This window comes from Cavia porcellus, unplaced genomic scaffold (genome assembly GCF_034190915.1).
Source record: "Cavia porcellus strain 051 isolate PalLab524CR breed Dunkin Hartley unplaced genomic scaffold, mCavPor4.1 scaffold_10, whole genome shotgun sequence".
Classification (NCBI taxonomy): Eukaryota; Metazoa; Chordata; class Mammalia; order Rodentia; family Caviidae; genus Cavia; species Cavia porcellus.
In genome coordinates, this window is record NW_026947493.1 from 86,262,260 (window position 1) to 86,279,885 (window position 17,626).

Here is a 17,626-nt window from a genome sequence, read left to right on the forward strand (position 1 = left end):
CAATCCAGCTGTTTGTTGAGTCTCATTGGAGGGCGGACTCCCTGCTGGGTCCTGAGCCTGGACCCTTCCTTTTATCACGGACTTTGCTCTCTGCCCTTTCTCTGCCCCGCCCCATCTTTGCTTTTAAGACAGGAAAAACTACAAGATAATTTGGTTTTGCTGCATATGTTTAGTCTATTCACAGTAATGAAATGAAAGGGATTTTCAAAATTCCCCAGTCTATTTATTCTCCACGTGTGGCATTATGTGTGATAAATGAAGTCACTAATCAGCTGGCCTAATCACTGAGTTTACCTGAGAGTTGCATAAACTGGCTTAGTGTAAAGCTATCAGACTTTCTCCTGTACGTCCTTAGATGCTGGAACTTAGGCAAAGAGGGCATTGGTCTTCAGGTCTCCGGTGTTGTACCCTTATTGACCGTGACCGGCACCTTTTCCTGGGCGGCTACGCTGGGGAGGGTAGGAACAAGTCTCCCTAGTAATCACAGCGAAACTCTTAGCCTTTGGCTTATTAGAAGCTAGAACTTGGTCACTCAGTAAGAGCCTGGCGTAGACAAGTCCATGTCCAAGCTTCCTGCCTCCTCTGGGCTGCAGTCCCGGGCCATCTGGAAGATGATCCAGCAGGTAGAAGCCCGTCCTGTGTGAGAAAAGAGGCTGAGATAAGTTAATTGGAGTTTTGATTCACTTCTGTCTTTGTGGCCAGCCGAGTTCAGGACCATCCGCTTCCCTGTGGATTCCTGACAGTGTTTTGAGAGTCTCAGGCAAGGTGACTGTAGAGCCTCGGGAGAGCGTGTGTGGAGAAGCACGTGTTGTCACAGGGCCCGTGATTGTTCCTGGGAAGTACAGCACCTTTCTGTGATGCCTACTTATAGCTGCAGTGATAGTTTAAATATCTAAGTACAAAACAAGAATATTAGTTTCTTTTTAACATCAAGAAAGGAGAGCAATGTTTTTAAAAACCTGAGAGACAAGGCAAGCATGTTTCTATGTATTTATTTATTTATTTTACTTCTTAATTTTAGGATCACCCATTCATTGGTTCATTGAACGTGATGATTTCACTCCTGGGGAGCCGGCACACAGGACTATATATTGTCATTCTTTGGTCCTTCAACAGCCTCCCCCCTCTGGGTCTGGCCTGCTTCCCATTTGCAAAAGATCCGTCTCTCTACTTCTCTTACCTTTTATCTTAATCTTTATTTATATTTTGGATTTCTCATAGAAGAGAAATCAAGTGATGTTAAAGCCTGTGTGTCTGATTTAGTTTCTTTGGCATTATGTTGCCAAGGTGCATCCATTGTCCTACAAATGACTTGAATTTTGTGTCAGCCCAGCACTCCACTGCATGGAGATATCACAACTTCTGAAGTCCATTTCCAGGCTTCCTCCTGCGTGCTTAGGAGCACGCAGACTCCTAAGGCTGGAAGGGGCCATGGAGGGGTGGAATCGCAGTCCATCACAGCTGAGGACCCTGGCTCAGGGAAGGCACCAGTTTTGACCAAAGTAATCAAAGCACTTAATGATAAAGTTAGAGCAAAACCTAAAGTTACTGAGTTCCCATCCCATCATTTTTTAAACATATGTAACCCTCATGGCATCTTTGTAATGCTGGGAGATTCTGTTGATTTTGGCCTGTTTTGATTTTTGTTACAGTTGATGAATCAGAGAAGCTAAAAAAAAGCAATTGAAATACTGAAACTTAAGGCATTTTGCCAGCATATGATGTAAGAGAAGTCCTCATCCTCTAAAGATTTTGTGCTAGAAAGGGAGCTCCACAGTGAGTCCAAGTCATAGAAGCAGCATGGTTAGGGCCCCAGTTCCCTCTCCTGTGTCCTATAGTAAACATTATATCCGTGGCTAGTCATGAATGCTGTAGGAGGGAAATTTGGACTACCGTAAACACAATTGATTATTTTATAACCTGTAAGTAGAGCTTTTCATCATTCCTGGTGAAATTTAATTCAGCTTCCATTGGGTTATCATTTAAATCTTGTCATGGTCTTAGCGGCTCTGTGACTCTATCCTCACTAGTCAAGCTGTTGCAAGGTAAGAAGTTGGGCTGACGCAGTCTCTTACACATTGATACGTATGAGACACTCATTATTCTGGTCCGCATGTTGGTTGAACTAAATTAGATACAGGATTTTCACAGAAATTTAATTATTTCTCAAACTTTATTTCCCTAAATAAGTACGTGTAATAACTATAAATCAACAATTAGTGTTTTTCATCAATAAGCCTATGTAACTGATAGTATTAACTTTTATAATCCACAGTCCAGGACATTAGGATAATAATAAAGAATTGATATATGGAGAGAGAGTGACTTGATCAAGACCCATACCATAGTGAAGCAGCAAAATTTAACCCAAAGCCATGAACTGCAGAGCCCAGACTTAGCCACAGAATTGTTTGTTTCCAAGCCCACAGAAGTGTGAACCAAGTTGGCGACTTCCTTCCTGGACGCCGGCTTATCCTGGAAACAGATTGTGAGCGCTCTGTAAGTAATGCAGAGCTACACTGGAAGTCTGGTTTCAGTCCCACTGCAGCAAGGTAACCACCTCTCTCTCCACTGCACTTCCTGCCCCTGAGCTGGTCCGCCCAGGCTTTTTCTGGTGCTCCCTTTGGACTTTCCAGCCTGGGCCTGGATTTCTGCTGGTAGGTGACCCTGCTCTGTGTGGGTTTTGGTCCTGCGAGCAACTTGCATGTGATCTGGGGAGCGTACTGAGCAAGCCCAGACCTCGAAGCTTCTTGTGGTGGGCTTTTCCTTTGAGGTCAGGGCTTTAAAGCAGCACAGCTTCCACTTGGCATCTATGGACAGAGTGGGCAGCTTGGGACTGACCCATAGCTGGGATGGGAGCAGGCCCTGGCAGTCACAGCAGAGTCCTGGGAAGAGGACAGTGCCACTCCTCAGGGCTCTGCACGGTCGCTGCAGACCTGTGTGAACGTAAGCCCGAAGACATCTTGGACCCACCATGAATTCAGTTCATGACTGGAAACATTTATAGTGGACATTTTTATTCACTGTAGGATAAAATCATCTTTACAGGTATAAAAAATGCCTGCAGCTGAAAAATAAAATATTAAAAAGTATTACCTGTTTTTCAATATTTTATATCACTAACTGGACCATGTTCAATCTATTTCCTTCATTTGCGGACTCATATTGATATTTAGTATCTCAACCAGACTTACAAGACCCCAAACTGTGCAAATGTGAGAAATAATTCACCAGAAACGCTGTAATTCCACAGCTCAGAAGACCCTGAAGATTATTAATGAGACACCATGCAATTAGCTTATACACTGTACAGCTAGGAATCATGCATAATGTAAAACAGAAGCTGCTAGCCCCTGACTCAGGAAAGATCAGTTAAGCTACTTTTCCTGGACATGAAGAATTGATATTTAACACAGTCCCTAAGATTCTCATTGCTTTAACATCATGAGAAGAGTTCAATTTCTTATAGATAACTAAGAGAAAAAGAGAAGGCGGTGCATGAATAAAGCAGTTTCTAGCCCTGTGAATTTAGGTAAGTTTTAGCTTTTGTGTACTGTCAGTTTTTATTTACGCAAAAAGAGAGCATAGCAATACCTTGCATACAAATGCTGTGAAAATGAGCTTTAAAAAGAAAGTAGCATCTGGCATTTTAGCCCATTGCTGCTTAATAAAATGCTGTAAATTGTGTATTAGGGAAACGTGCGACCTTCTGGTTGTTGTACTGGTAGCTCTCCACTTCTGCGGTGAAATGTTTTTGGGGCTCGCATGGAAGCATGCCGAGGGCTTTCCTAGAACAGTGTACCTTGTGCTGCTTACGCTCATTACGTCAGGGCCTGCCAGTCCCAGGAGTCACCCGTGGCGTGAAGCCTGCAGTATTTGCTGTGGAGCTGAAGACACTGAGATGCAGTGTCACTCAGCCTCTGCCCAAAGTCACATGGGTACTGAGTGCTGGGAACGTGCGAGTTCAGGCATCAACACCTCAAAGTATGAAATTGAAACCAACTAATTAATCGAGTGTGACATACTGAGCATGTATTTAAAATAATACATATGCATTCATTGTGGCTGTGTTTCCCAAAGGGCAGCCAATTGGTCAGCGGTTTTTAAAATATTTTTAAGAGTTTCATGGTATCATTTGTTTAGCAATTAGAATAACTAGGCATATTTTAAACTGATAGTTAATGGCCACAAAAGTGCAGACTTAACCCAAAATATGCAATGAAAGCTCATGGTGATTAGGGTTTAGATATCATTATGAAAGTGTGGACTTTTGAATGGATGTACGTTGGAGAAAGCTTCACTGTTTGTGTTGTAAAATTAAAGTATAGTCCCAAATTGTCATGAAAGCCCACTATATCCCTAAAATATAGTCTGTTCACTTCTCACCTATGGCTACGGTGTCATTTGGTCATAGATCCTCCAGTGTGCATTGTGATTTCCAAATGTTTTAAAAATAATGAGGTTGATTATTAATGTTGATTTACGTAATCTATGTGTATGCAATTTAGTTATTCTTGTTAATCCATTGCAAGCACCAGAAATGTGACTCCTCTTCCCTCTCTCTCTTAGAGTTTTCTTTGTATTACCTAACCAATAAATGTTGTTGTATGAATAACAAATATACTTAACTTTCTATAAAGTATAAAGTGATTATCTAAAAACTAGAGTGATTTACATAATTATCAAAATGGAATCAGTACAGAGAAATCCAAAAATACTTAAAAACTAGAGTGATTTACATAATAATCAAAATAGAATCAGTATATAGAAGTCCAAAAATAATACTCACTAGCTATTACTGATAGGATTGATCCTGTACATGACATTGTATGACATCGGACTGGGGCTGGCAGGGTAGTTTAGTGTCTGAGTGCGTGTTCAAAACGCTTCAGGCGTTGGTTCAGTTCCCAGTGTCCCACCCTCCAAGTAAAGGACAACATAAATGAACTGCTTCCAAACTGAACATAATTCACGTGCGACGAAAGATAAGATTTAACCCCTCAGTGCTTCTCCTTGATCTTCTGGTGTGTATACAGATTTAAACTTAATATATTGACTCTATCCTTCCCCACATCCACACCGATGCTTTTGTTTTCTAATCCTTTTTACAGAATAGACTGTTCTGTACAATTTAATTTTCTCTTACGACAGCATATTCTCCAAAACATACCTCATTAAGAAAATTAAATATTTTAGCATAAAAATTAGAGTGTACAACAAACACAGAGACCCCACTTCTAAGGAGCAGCTAATGTAAGCGTGCCAAGTCAGGTCTGAGGATTTTGTTCAGGGGCTGTATTGATCAAGGCTTATCTCATTTAAACCTGGCTTCAGAATGTCTCTGTCAGCAGCTTCTGAGTAAGATGCACGCTGTGCCTACGTCCTCTTGGTGGAGCAGGTTTGGAAAGAAAGGTGTCCTCCAGAGGGACGCAGAGTCACCCCGTCGGAGCAGGGGTCAGTCTCAGTGCTGAACACGGGTGCCTGCTCTCGGGAGATGCAGAGTTAGGAGTATCCAGCATGCACTGCTTTAGCTTAACAAAAACATTGAAAACTAGACTCCTGCGCAGACTCTCACATAAGCGACTGCAGTATTTTTGTCACTAAAATGTCTCTCTGGTTTGGTCAACTTTGTTTGATTATGCTAACGTTTGCATGCTTCTGCCAGCCACTGTGCCGGGACGCTAATGTTCTGCACCTGACTTTGGGCAGCGCTGACTTTCAGGGACTGGCCTCGACGACAGCCTGCCACTCCTTCCGTAATTCCATCCTTTGTTCTCCCTTGCTAGGAGACGATGCCCTTCTGCTTCCAACTCTGCTCTACTGCAGACTTTCTCATCAATTTCAAATATCATAATCTCAGATATAACTTGATTTCAAATATAGGTGAGTTATTGATAGCACATGGTTGTGGATGTAAAGATACACCCGTAATGGATGCAATGTGATCAGAAGAAAATTGTATTTGGTTTATAAAGCTTACTATTAAAAAAATAAAGTTCCCTCTGTTACTGTTATCCAGATGGCTATCTCTTCTGTTTTTAATCACAAGTTCATCCTGGACAAAATGACAGTAATGAGGAGGAAGCCTGAAAGGCGACCGAAGAACTCGTTGCCTGTCGCAGTTGCTAGCTCTGCAGGACAGACGCCTCTGGGCACCCGAGGCCGACTTGGGGCACTGAGGTATTTTCCCTCCCTGGGTGCCCGGGGCGCTCCTCGAATGCAGAATCCTCACAGAATTCACTCTTTGTTTTAACCTAAACACGCCATCGATGGCTGAGGGGGAATGCATATCTATTAAGTACTCTCTGTTCTTCCAATTAATAGGTCTTCCACCATTTTCTCTGAGAGGATTAGCACATCAGAATGTGCAGTCAGTGAAGATGGCTTTCTTCACTGTTTCACTGTCCTTAAGTCGGCCAGGGCGTGGACATGTGCACGTACCCCGCTCTGCACGTCCAGCTGGGCGGGAGTCAACAGCAGAAGTCTGGTGATGACAGTGCCAGCAGGCTGTCAGCATGATGAGCTGATGGTACACAGGGAGAGGGACCTCCGGGGTCCTGCCCCGGCTCTCAGTGCCCCCTCCCAGCGCAGACTCCTGTGACCCCTTCTTTGTGGAAGGAGGGTTGATACCCCGGAGCAGCGTGCTGGTCTCCACACTCTTTCCCACACTGCACTAGGTGCAAGCCCAGAAAGTCTGCCAGAAGCGAAGCTCCACTCCTTCAGCCCTCTGCGACTCAGAAGCGCACAAAATGAAGGTTGGAGTTGACGGCTGCCAGCTTGGAGGGAGTGATTCCTCCTCTCCTCGGAGCCAAGTGTATGTGCGGAACAGATGAGGCCGTGGGAGTGAAGTTGGCAAAAGGGGAGAGAAAGGAGTCTATTCCCTTTTGAAAATGAAAGTATAAAAACTATCTGGACTGCTTAGATATTTATAATTCATTTATAAATTTTCCCCACTTGAAAAGTGGAATACCTGTTATCTGTGAATAATCTTAAATCATATTATTTCGTTAAATATTTTGAAATGTTTATTTTATATTTGGAGGCAGAGAGATTGTTTTTTAATAACCTGCATGTATAAAAGTATTTGTGGTCTCTTTTCTAACAAGATCATTATTTCTTATACCGAAGTTCCTATATTTAACCAATGACTCATGTTAAGATAATGTGCTCCAACAATTCTGAGAACTAAAAGCAAATATACCTCAGAGATAATGATTATTTAAATTTTTGGTTCTTAGAGATAAAGCTGTCTGACATGAGTATGGATACAGTGGCCAAGAATTCTCTCATTTTATTTCACATTCGTTTTTAAAAAGTCTCTTATCGTGCATGAGATCCCACAAACGACAGTCAACTTGAAGCCGTTTGTTAGCAGCAGGTCTCTGAAATTTCCTCTCACCCGTCCTTGAGGGATGCACCACAGACCGCACTGGGGAAAAGCTCTCTTGCCATGCGACTTTCCTGGTGCTTCCGTCCTGCTTTTGTGCCTGAGGTCCTTACAGCATGTCCTTCTTGTTGAGTCTTCCTTTGTTTTTCCGCATTAGCAATCCCTTATTACTTGGAGCTTGAGCCCAAAAATGTACCATGCCATTGTATCCAACCAGTGCAAATTTGCTGTTTTATGAAGTTTTGTAATTTCCCAAACAATAAATGGAGATTGGATGGTCATCCTTGGCACGAGTTGGGGTGTGAGCTTAGTTATTTGCTTACATTTGTATTACACACACTCATCTTGTTTCCAGACACAGAAGACAGAGGGAAAGACAGAGGGTCTCTCAGGCATCAGCGGGTAGCTGGTACTGAGTGGGGTGCGCACAGCCCATCACATCCCAGCCCTGGGCAGCGCAAAGCTGCCGCACTGCCAAGGGAACCAGCGCAGAGTCCAGAGGGGACCCGCAGAATGGGGGGAATTTCACCACCTCCACCTCGGACAGAGGACTCAGATCTCCAGTATCTAAAGAGCTTAAACATGGTAGACTCCTTCAAATAAAGACTCAGTCAAGCAATGGACAAGTGAAATCAACAGATGCTTCTCAGAAGAAGTACAAATAGCCAAAACTGCCTGAAAGACTAGTCAGCTTCCCTAGCCTTTAGAGAAATGCGTATTGAAACAACACTGAAATTCCATCTGACCCAGGAAAGTATGACCATCATCCAGAAATCCATAAACGCTAGTGAGACTGCGCGGCAGAAGGAGCCCTTCTATGCTTTTGGTGGAAATTTAAACAAATAAAAGCACTGTGGAAATCAGTGTGATTTCTCAAAAAACTAAAATTTGACCCTTCTAGCTATTACCCAAACAGATAAGCTGTTACGTTAGAGCAGTGCATGAGCGCCTGTGTTTACAGCAGCACCACTCATAATAATAAGTAAATAATTTATAGGCAGCCTGTGAGCCCATCAGCACACGAATGCAGAAAGCAAAAAGGTTACATCTGAGACATTTGTGGTGAAATGTGTGCACCTCAACAGTATGTTACATGAAATAAGGCACACATGTAAATACCATACAGTACCTCTCATCTGATTATCCTAAGTGTAAGCCAAGCAAAGGCGAAATGAAGGACCGACAGGAGGAAAGAGGGAGACAGAGCTCATGCAGACGAAAGGGAATCAAGAGACAGAGGGCAGGAAGGGACGAGGGGAAGAGGGACATAAAATATTAAGTTGCATCAGAAATGCAGACACTTCCCTCACTTCTAACTGGCCCATTTACTGAGAGAGATAGAATCTTCTAGAATCATCTGGAACCCACTGAAACTCTCTGGAACCTCCTGGAACCCTCTGGAAACTTGCAAAATCTACTGAATTCCACAATCACATACCCAAACATGAACTAATAATAACAACAGTGATAATAATATGAAAACTGGGGGAGGGAGGGGGAGAGGAGGAGAGGGGCGAGGGGTGAGAAGGGGAGAGGGGTGAGAAGGGGAGGGGGGGGAGAAGGGGAGGGGGAGAACAGAACCAGGAATGCTGAGCACACACACCAACTTCCTGAGGTGAACAGAAACGTGGTGTACGGCGAACACATACTAATGGAACAGCCATGGAGAGTGATTGTGTGTTATCTCTGAGTAGCTGCTTATATTTTATGTGAATCGACACTATAGGACCAGTGACTTTTGTTTAATGACTTAAAATATCACTCAATTTTCTGGAAAAAAAATTCATTCAGTATCAGGTATAAACATACACAAGGTTTAATGTGTAAAATAATTATTAATTTTATAAATTACAAAAACTTTATAAAATTTTTGTAAATTATAAGTATTCTGATGCATTTAAAATTACATTTACTAAAAAAAAAGCAGTTTTATTGGTTGGAAATGGTTACGTTAACCCTACACAGCTCCAGTCAAGGGTATAGTGTAGGAACTCTATCCCATGCCAAGAAGCCCTGAAAATGTAACGTACAAGGCCTCACATTATGATTACGTTGTGTATTTCTTCCCTCTCCTGTATGTCCAAGACTGTGACTTGATTTTTCCATTGGGTAGTGGTTGATTTTTAAAGCTGAAGCTCACTATCACCAGAGGTGTTGTAGAGTTTACACGATGGTCAGGCTGAGTGTGCTCTGAACTCCTGCGTGGAGAACCCTGATACATTAACTGAAACTGCGGTGCTATGGTACAAAATCAAGGAACACACAGGGCCAATTTTTTTACTTAAAAAGAATACTTCCTTTGGGGGAGGTTGATAGTGGTGGTGGCATCTCATTTTTAAGCCCAGGAAGTGTGTGAATGTGTGTGCATATTTGTATGTGCACTTCGTGTATGTGCATTTGTGTGTGTGCACTCATTTTTGTGTTTGTGTATATTTCTGGTTCTAATTAGGTACGTGTAATGTCTACAGTAATTCTGAAAATTTTCCACACTTACTGTCAAAAATGTTTCTATAGCTGAGAAAATAGGCACAGACATTAATTGTTCAGATGGTGGAATTTGCCAAACAGGTCTTGAGTCATTTTTCTTACACCTCAGCTGTAGAAATAACACATCAAGCTCATTCTCTTCAGTATGAAAGGACTTTCTGCAGTGAGACCCAGAGTGCCCCATGCTGGGTGGTTCCTGAAGTCTGTGGAGACCACTGTTCCTGCCGAGTGATACTTCTAGCTCTTTCGAAGGGTGTCATGACAAGTTCCTCGCACAGGCGAAATTTTCCTACAGCTCCTAGCTCTTGCCAGTGCTCAGTTTGGAAATCTGTCACAGGACTTTCCAGCCGAATTTGGAAACCCTAAAGCAGCATTATGTCACTGTTCCTTGGGTTAGAATTCTCCTCTCTTCTCTACCTTCAGGCCGCCTACTTTTATCCCCATTAACCTTTCGCCTCGACTGTAAACGTTTATTGAAGGCTACCTCCTTTGTTGGTCCAGTAACTCCAGAGGTCAGTGAGAAGGGGATGCTAGTCTGACCTCTTTTATCCACATTAGATGATTCTAATTATTCTGAAGAAGTGACACTTTTGACCCATTTTGTCATTGTCAAGTTTGTCTAGTTGTGGGCTGTCTAAACCTGAAGCACTGGGTTCACACTGCATCTAGGACTGCAGGGATTTTTAAAAAATGTAACTTACATTATGGAGCCTCAAAAATGTGTATTTCTGTTTTCAAGAAAATCCAGTTTAGCTGAAATTGCAGGCACACAGACCATGCTTCGACTTAATTTATCATTGAAAGAGAGATAAAGTGGAAATTTTAACTTGGAAAAACTTAGAGGTTATTTCAAAATGGGGAAAATGAAGAAAAATTTTGTTTACATCAGGATAAACTAGATTTCCTTAATGTGACTGCAAAATTTTACAGGAGAAAGCTTCTCTCCTTTTGATGCCGTAGGATGCTGTGGTTTCAGTGTGTCCCACTGCTGTGTGCCCCCATGGCCCCCTTTGGCAGAGGAGGAACTGGGTGACAGGAAGTCACACATTGGCTCCCACAGGTGCGGTGTGACAGTGGCTTGAGTCTTGGTTCTCTTCTGTTCCTTTGGTTGATGCTTGACTTTAAAAAGGGCCTTAAAAAAAAGGTTGTTGGAAACAGGTTCATCAGAACCCTAACGACTCTCCCAGCCTTTTAGTCCTCAGTGGTCATGAGGTCCTGAGCTCCGTGAGAATCACCTTAAACATTTACCGTGTCTGAGCAGCGCTGAGGATTTAGCAAGTGCTGCTTGATATTTTAACATTGTAGGCCATTTCTTCCTGTGGTCATCCCGTAACACTTCGATGCACACCCATGGTGTACTGAGCACGTTGCCGGTTGCTTAGCATGGTGACCTAATGGTGGAAATGGTTGTCCCCATTTTGCAGATGTAAATTCTGAGACGCAGAACATTTTGGTGATTTCCTGTCATCCAAGCACCCATAGCACACATTACGATTCCATAACAGCCAATAACAGCGATGCCCTCTGATTACACCCCGCGGTAGCCAGTGGTGATCCCACAGTGATGTGTTATGCACCAGCCGTAGAAGTAGGTACAGCCATCGTGGCATATTTTCTCCTCCTTTAAAGCCAGAATGCTAAATGTTGATAATGACAGTACTGAAGTATTAAGGCCTGTGGAATAACTCCAAAGATTTGGTGGTGTTCCAACTAAGGGAAAGGTGTTCACAGTGTGAACATATTTAATCAGGAAATTTCATCACTTTTGAACCATGAATAGTAAGTTGCCATACCTGTGAATTCATTTCCCCCACTGCTGAAACAAACAGATACAAACTAAGGTCCTAGACGTGTACATATTTTTTGTCTTCCCAGTTGTGCAGATCAGAAATCCAGTGTGGCTCTCTGCAGACTGAATTCATGGTGCTAGTCACACATGTTCGTATCTGAAGTTCTAGGAGTTCCCTGTTTATTTTATTTTTTATTTTTAAAAACAAAACAGAAAAAGAGGATAGAAATGATACAGAATTTCACAAAAAATAGTAGGAAATTAGCACTAGTTAATACATTGCATATTGTTATCTGAGAAGTAGCTGTTCAGGTTACATAGTTAGGCATGAAAAACATGATCAAACAATCCAACAGAGACAGCACAAACTGTTTAAAGGGGCTGTGGGGAGAAGGTAACACCTTAAGGTTGGGGCAAGTCCATTTCTCACTTTCTGTACACCGAGTCCCTTCTCTGCTTCCAAACCTGTCACATTCCTTAGTCTTTGGACTCGGTCTCCAACTGAAAAGCCAGGCAGACAGGTTGAATCCTTCTCAGGGCCATGTCTCTGCTTGGCTTTTTCCTCTCTTGTCTGCTTTTAAGAACTCATGGGATTAGATGGGTATCTTGGATGATTTTACCATCTCGTGGTCTTAGACCTTAATTGTATGTCTGTAGTTCCTTTTTCTAGTCAAGCAGCAGATTCCCAGGTTTCAGGGGGTCGAGGCATGTCCATGTTTGGGGACCACTCTTTGTCTAACAGCCTTTCTGTGTCTGATCCCTTTTCCCAGGATTCTGTGCCAGGTTTTACTCTTTGTGGAGTGTAAATCTGTTTTCTTCCTTTGTGAAATCAGATAGTTAAACAAACCCAAAGAAATTTAAAGTTGTTTCTCTTAATACCCTAAAACTTTTATGGATCCTTATTTAGAGACGTGAAAAAAATGAACCTAATGATCAATGTGGATATTGTTATTTTCTATTCATGGATTTTCTGGAGTGTAGATTTCATATAATCCTGGATAACTCCTTCCTTCTCACTTGGTAATCTTCTTTGAAGGCAGTCAATCTCTGCAAAAGTTGACTTCTTCAGAAAGAAATTGCCTCCCCTCCTGAAAACTGTAATACCTGGTCCCTTGAGATTTTTTTATCTACTTATTATTTCGTTTACAGCTTGGTATAGCTTTCAGCAGACTTCATTCGTTGCTTTGGCCTTGGTTTGCAGTAGAACAGATTGTTTTCCTTTCAATACAAGTCCTTTCTATTTTTGCAAATTTGTCCTTTATTGAACATTTGACTAGCTATTTATTTGTACTTTGTCATTTTTTATTAGTACATGTGCGCAGCACATGCTGTTCACATACTTCGGGTGAGTTTGTAGGTGCACAGGATACATCTGAATTCGTTTTTGTCCCCCTTTCCTCCCTTCTTCCCCCTTTCCTCCACCTCTGGGCCATTTCATCATTTGAGAAAGATCATCAATACAGTTTCTTAGTAAATAAATTCTACCTGTGCCTGGCATAATGTCAGCCTGATACAGTGCCGTGCTTATCACCATGGAAAGATATCAGTCAACTATTTTTAAGTGACAAGATCAACTCCGCGTAAGCCTTGACTTGTCTGGGGACAGAATGAGAGGACATGGTGTCTTCAGGACGCGCTGGGGCAGGGGAAATGCTCAGGTGAAGAGCCGGCGTAGGACAGGGCTTCCGAGGTGTCAGCCCCTGACCGTCCCGTAGCGGGGTTGTGGGGTAAGGTGAGGAACTGTGCCGGTGTGCCCAGAGCTTCCACTTTGGGACGGAATGTGCATTTTCCTGGGAGGTGGTTTGTCCCAGAAAACCTTGCATAGTTGGTCTTCCTGCTGCGGCAATGGCAGGAAAAAGAGCTTGACGTAGACATTGGTGCTGCCTTCTACCTAAAGGGAAAATCTTACCCATTCAGGTCTAGTCTCGTCTGGAGAGGTATATATGGGGACCCAGTAAGTAAGGAAAATGCCTAACAAATACTGCACAAAGGCAGAAGTCCTGGTGCCCGCATTGTTTGTGTTTTAAACATCTTTATCAACCTCCTTCTGTGTGTAGAATGAATCCCATTTTCCTGATACATAGAAGTCCTTCGAGGTCTGTGTCAAATCTGCTCTCCCAGACACTCGTGGTGCTGCATCTCTCCCACTTATAGACAAGAGTACTGGTGATGATCCCCTTGGTGAAAACTGCCTTTGTGCATACTAAACAAGGTTCTCAGATTTTCTTAGAATGCAGGGCAGGGCCGCAGAACATCCTCGCCGTGTTGTGTCTGCACCCTTACAAAGGGTTCAGGCTTTGCCACACTGTTCCAGCAACTGTGAGTTTCCTGTTTACCTTTGAGATCTGGCCTGGAGAACAAGTCCCAGCTGACTTCCCCCAAGACTCTCAGGACAGGGGCATCCTCCTTGCCCTCGTGAACCTCCAGCACTGTATACATTCCCAGTTGTACACATGCCTGGGTGTATACATGTATGCCCAAGAATACACATGTGTATACACATGCCCAAGGGTACACATTCCTGAGTCTACATTCCCCAGAGTACACATGCCTGAGTGTACACATTCCCGAGAGTACACATGTCTTAGTGTACACATGCCTGGGTGTACACATGCCCAAGTGTACACATTCCCAAGAGTACATGCCCAGATGTACACATACCCGAGTGTACACATTCCTGAGAATACATGTGCCTGAGTGTACACATGCCTGGGTGTACACATGCTCAAGAGTACACATTCCCAAGTATACACATGTCCGAGTATACACATGTCTGGATATACACATGCTTGAGTGTACACATTTCCAAGAGTATACATGCCCAGATGTACACATGCCCTAGGGTACACCTTCCTAAGACTACATGTGTCTGAGTGTACACATGCCTGGGTATACACATTCTTGAGAGTACACATTCCGGAGTATACACATGTCTGAGTGTATACATGTCTGGGTGTACACATGCTCAAGTGTACACATTCCCAAGAGTACACATACACAGATGTACACTTGCCCAATTGAACACATTCCTAAGAGTACACATGCCCAGGTGTACACATGCCTGGGTATATGCATTCCTGATAGTACATGTGCCTGAGTTTATACATGCCTAGGTACACACATTCTCGAGAGCACAGAGTCCCAAATATACACATGCCTGGGTATACACATTCCCGAGAGTACACATGCCCAGATGTACACATGCCCAAGTGTACACATGTCTGAGAGTACACATTCCTGGGTGTACACATTCCCAAGTGTACACATTCCCAAGAGTATACATGCCTGGATGTACATATCCCTTGGTGTACACATGCCTGAGAGTACACATTTTTATCTTATAAAAATTATAGGAACTGAGTTACTACATAGTAATGCACCTGACTTTTTATGAAGTAGAGAGATTACAGTGTAAAACAGCTATTTAGTATAAAGTAAGACAGTTGGTAGAAATGAGTGTCTGTTTTTAAGTCTGTTATTTAATTAGAGAGAGAAGATGTCACGAAGGTGACTGCTGACTGCCAAGGTGCCGACTCGCCCTGTGACTGTCCCGTTTGCCCCTTGGACCCCTGGGACTTGTGTCTATGGGGTTGCCTATTTCTCTGTTGTTTCTGGCAAACCAGAAAATATTCAATGAATGATGAGCCTAATGTTTGATTGGATATGGATGTGACCGCTACAGATTGAATGCTTGTTTTGCCTTGAATTCTCCTTTGCAAATAGAAATAAGAAATAACTGCCAGTCACCCTGATAACAATATAGATAACCTCATAATATTTTTCATAGAGTTAGAACATAAAAGTCACTGTTCTTACAGAGCTTTCAGATAACTGTTTTTCATGTTTCTGCTTGCTATTAAAATACATCACTAAAAATTTAAGACCATAAATTTGATCAAATAATATTAACATAACCAACTATATAAAATACATTAAATATATTTAATGCAGTTACTATACTTAATATACTTAAATATCGTAGTTGTAATATAAATCAAGCATTGATATAGATAATAGATTTAATATAACAAATATACACAAATCTAGAAACCAAAATGTGATATATATATATATATATATATATATGAATCCAAATTATTAATCAGTGTCCTGGAATTTGGTGTATTTGGACTGGTCTATTCTCTCCTGTGATTTCACGTGTCCAGGTTTAGTTTTAGACTTCTCGAGTTTCTCTATCATGGTTGATTTTTTTCAGGAGAGAGAGTATTTTACGTTGATCACTGCCTGTCATACCCTAATCACCCCTCCGAACGCTGGGAGAGCCTTTGTCCTGGTGAGGTTAGTAATCGGGCTCTGCCAGTAACTTCCATGGCTGAAGCCCCGTTATCCCAAAGTGAGGAAGTGGGCTCGCAGATTCCTGGGAGATCGGGAGCCCGGTTCCCCCAGAACACCTTATGTGAATACGTCCTGTGCCACTTTGGGATCCTGTGATAGCACAGACACGAGGATGGTTCCAGAAGCAGCGGGGGACTCATTGGCAGGACCCCGCCCAGGTGCAAACTCAGCTCACCCGCACGTGGCACCCTGTGCAGTGGTTCCAGGGCATTTGATGCACAGGACGTGGGCTGAGAGTGATACACCCTGGCTGTGATGCAATTTGACTCCCCGGGAAGCACAGTCCTGAGGAGGCTTCCACATTTTCTCCCCTTTTATCTCTGCAATGGGAATTTATCACAAGAGATTTAAAGATAAAGGGTTTGGGCCAAGCAGCCAGCCACGCTGTGCTGGAAGCCTACACTGACTGTATCTCACTAAGGACTTGGGTCCCTCTCCATGCCTCTCAGCAAGAGATGGCACGCTGTAGCTGCTCTGCATCTGAATAGGTGCACGATCCCTTTCCTAGCCTTCCTGGAGACAGTGTACGGTGGGTCGCGGACATTATTATTATTCCAGCGGACTACACTGCCACACTTCACAGGGGCACGGGGCTGGGTTGGGTTCATTATCCATTCAGCGTACATTCTTCCTCCAATATGAATGTTGCTCAGGATAGAGCTTTGAAATGGATCCTGATTCTTCAAATTCTTTCCTGTCTGTTTCAGGAAATAGTGAGATCCTGTTGATAGGAAAGTACAATGTGTCTAAAGTTCACTTCTAAACACTCGACGCTTTGCGGGGAAAGCCATCTCCACTGGCCTCATAGCTCAGGGCCCCGAGAGCTTGGCCTAATCGTGGAGATCTGATCCACTGTCATTTGGGGGGAAAATCCACAATAATTCCACCATTCAGATTAGCGAGAGCAGCGAAGCCTTCAGCTTCTGTTGTCTTAAAAAGATACCGGGAGACTAGGGAATAAGCCTTGGATTGCGGTTTGGGAGATTTAGTTGTTTGTAAAAATAAAATGCTTAGTACAGTTATTATTCAGTCTTTAATCAACGAACGCAAATGGCATCTGTTTGTGATGGTTCTTTCTGCAGAAGACAAAGGCTCAGGTCCCCATGGTGCTGACGGCCGGTCCCAAGTGGCTGCTGGATGTGACCTGGCAAGGCGTGGAGGACAGCAAAAACAACTGCGTTGTGTACAGCAAAGGTAAACCGGACCGCGCCCCTGTCTCTGTGCAGTCCTGAACTCGCGCCTGGCAGCGGGCACCTGGCAGCCTCTGACCTGTATTTCCAACAGAGGTTCCCTGTCTTCCTGTGTAGCATACACAGTGCCTTAGGCACCATTGAGCGGGTGCAGGAGTGGCCTGGTGGTCCCCTCCCTTGCGGTAGAGCCAGGGTTTGAGGAAGCGCCCGGCCCCGCCTGCAGTGTTAAGAAGGAAACTCCCCTTGAGGTTTCAAGGTTGATGTCCAGGTATGTGCTTCAGAGGCCCTGCATTCTGGTCAGCTCTCTGAAGTCACCATGATGAGAGGAAAGCTTCAAACACAATCTGTGCGAGCCTAAATTCTTCCCTGTGGTGGTTTCTGAAGGGCAGGAGCCTCACTGAGTGGAAGCTGGGGCTT

General features: G+C 43.3%; 1 protein-coding gene across 3 annotated transcripts in view; it reads left to right on the forward strand.

The window, feature by feature from the left end:
• Zfpm2 (zinc finger protein, FOG family member 2) overlaps positions 1-17,626 on the forward strand; it is a 399,960-nt gene that overhangs the window by 244,090 nt on the left and 138,244 nt on the right. For all 3 annotated transcript variants that reach the window (XM_063257768.1, XM_063257769.1, XM_063257771.1), the window contains one exon: positions 17,102-17,213. In XM_063257768.1, the coding sequence (XP_063113838.1) occupies positions 17,102-17,213 (112 nt within the window). The remainder of the gene's footprint in view (positions 1-17,101; positions 17,214-17,626) is intronic.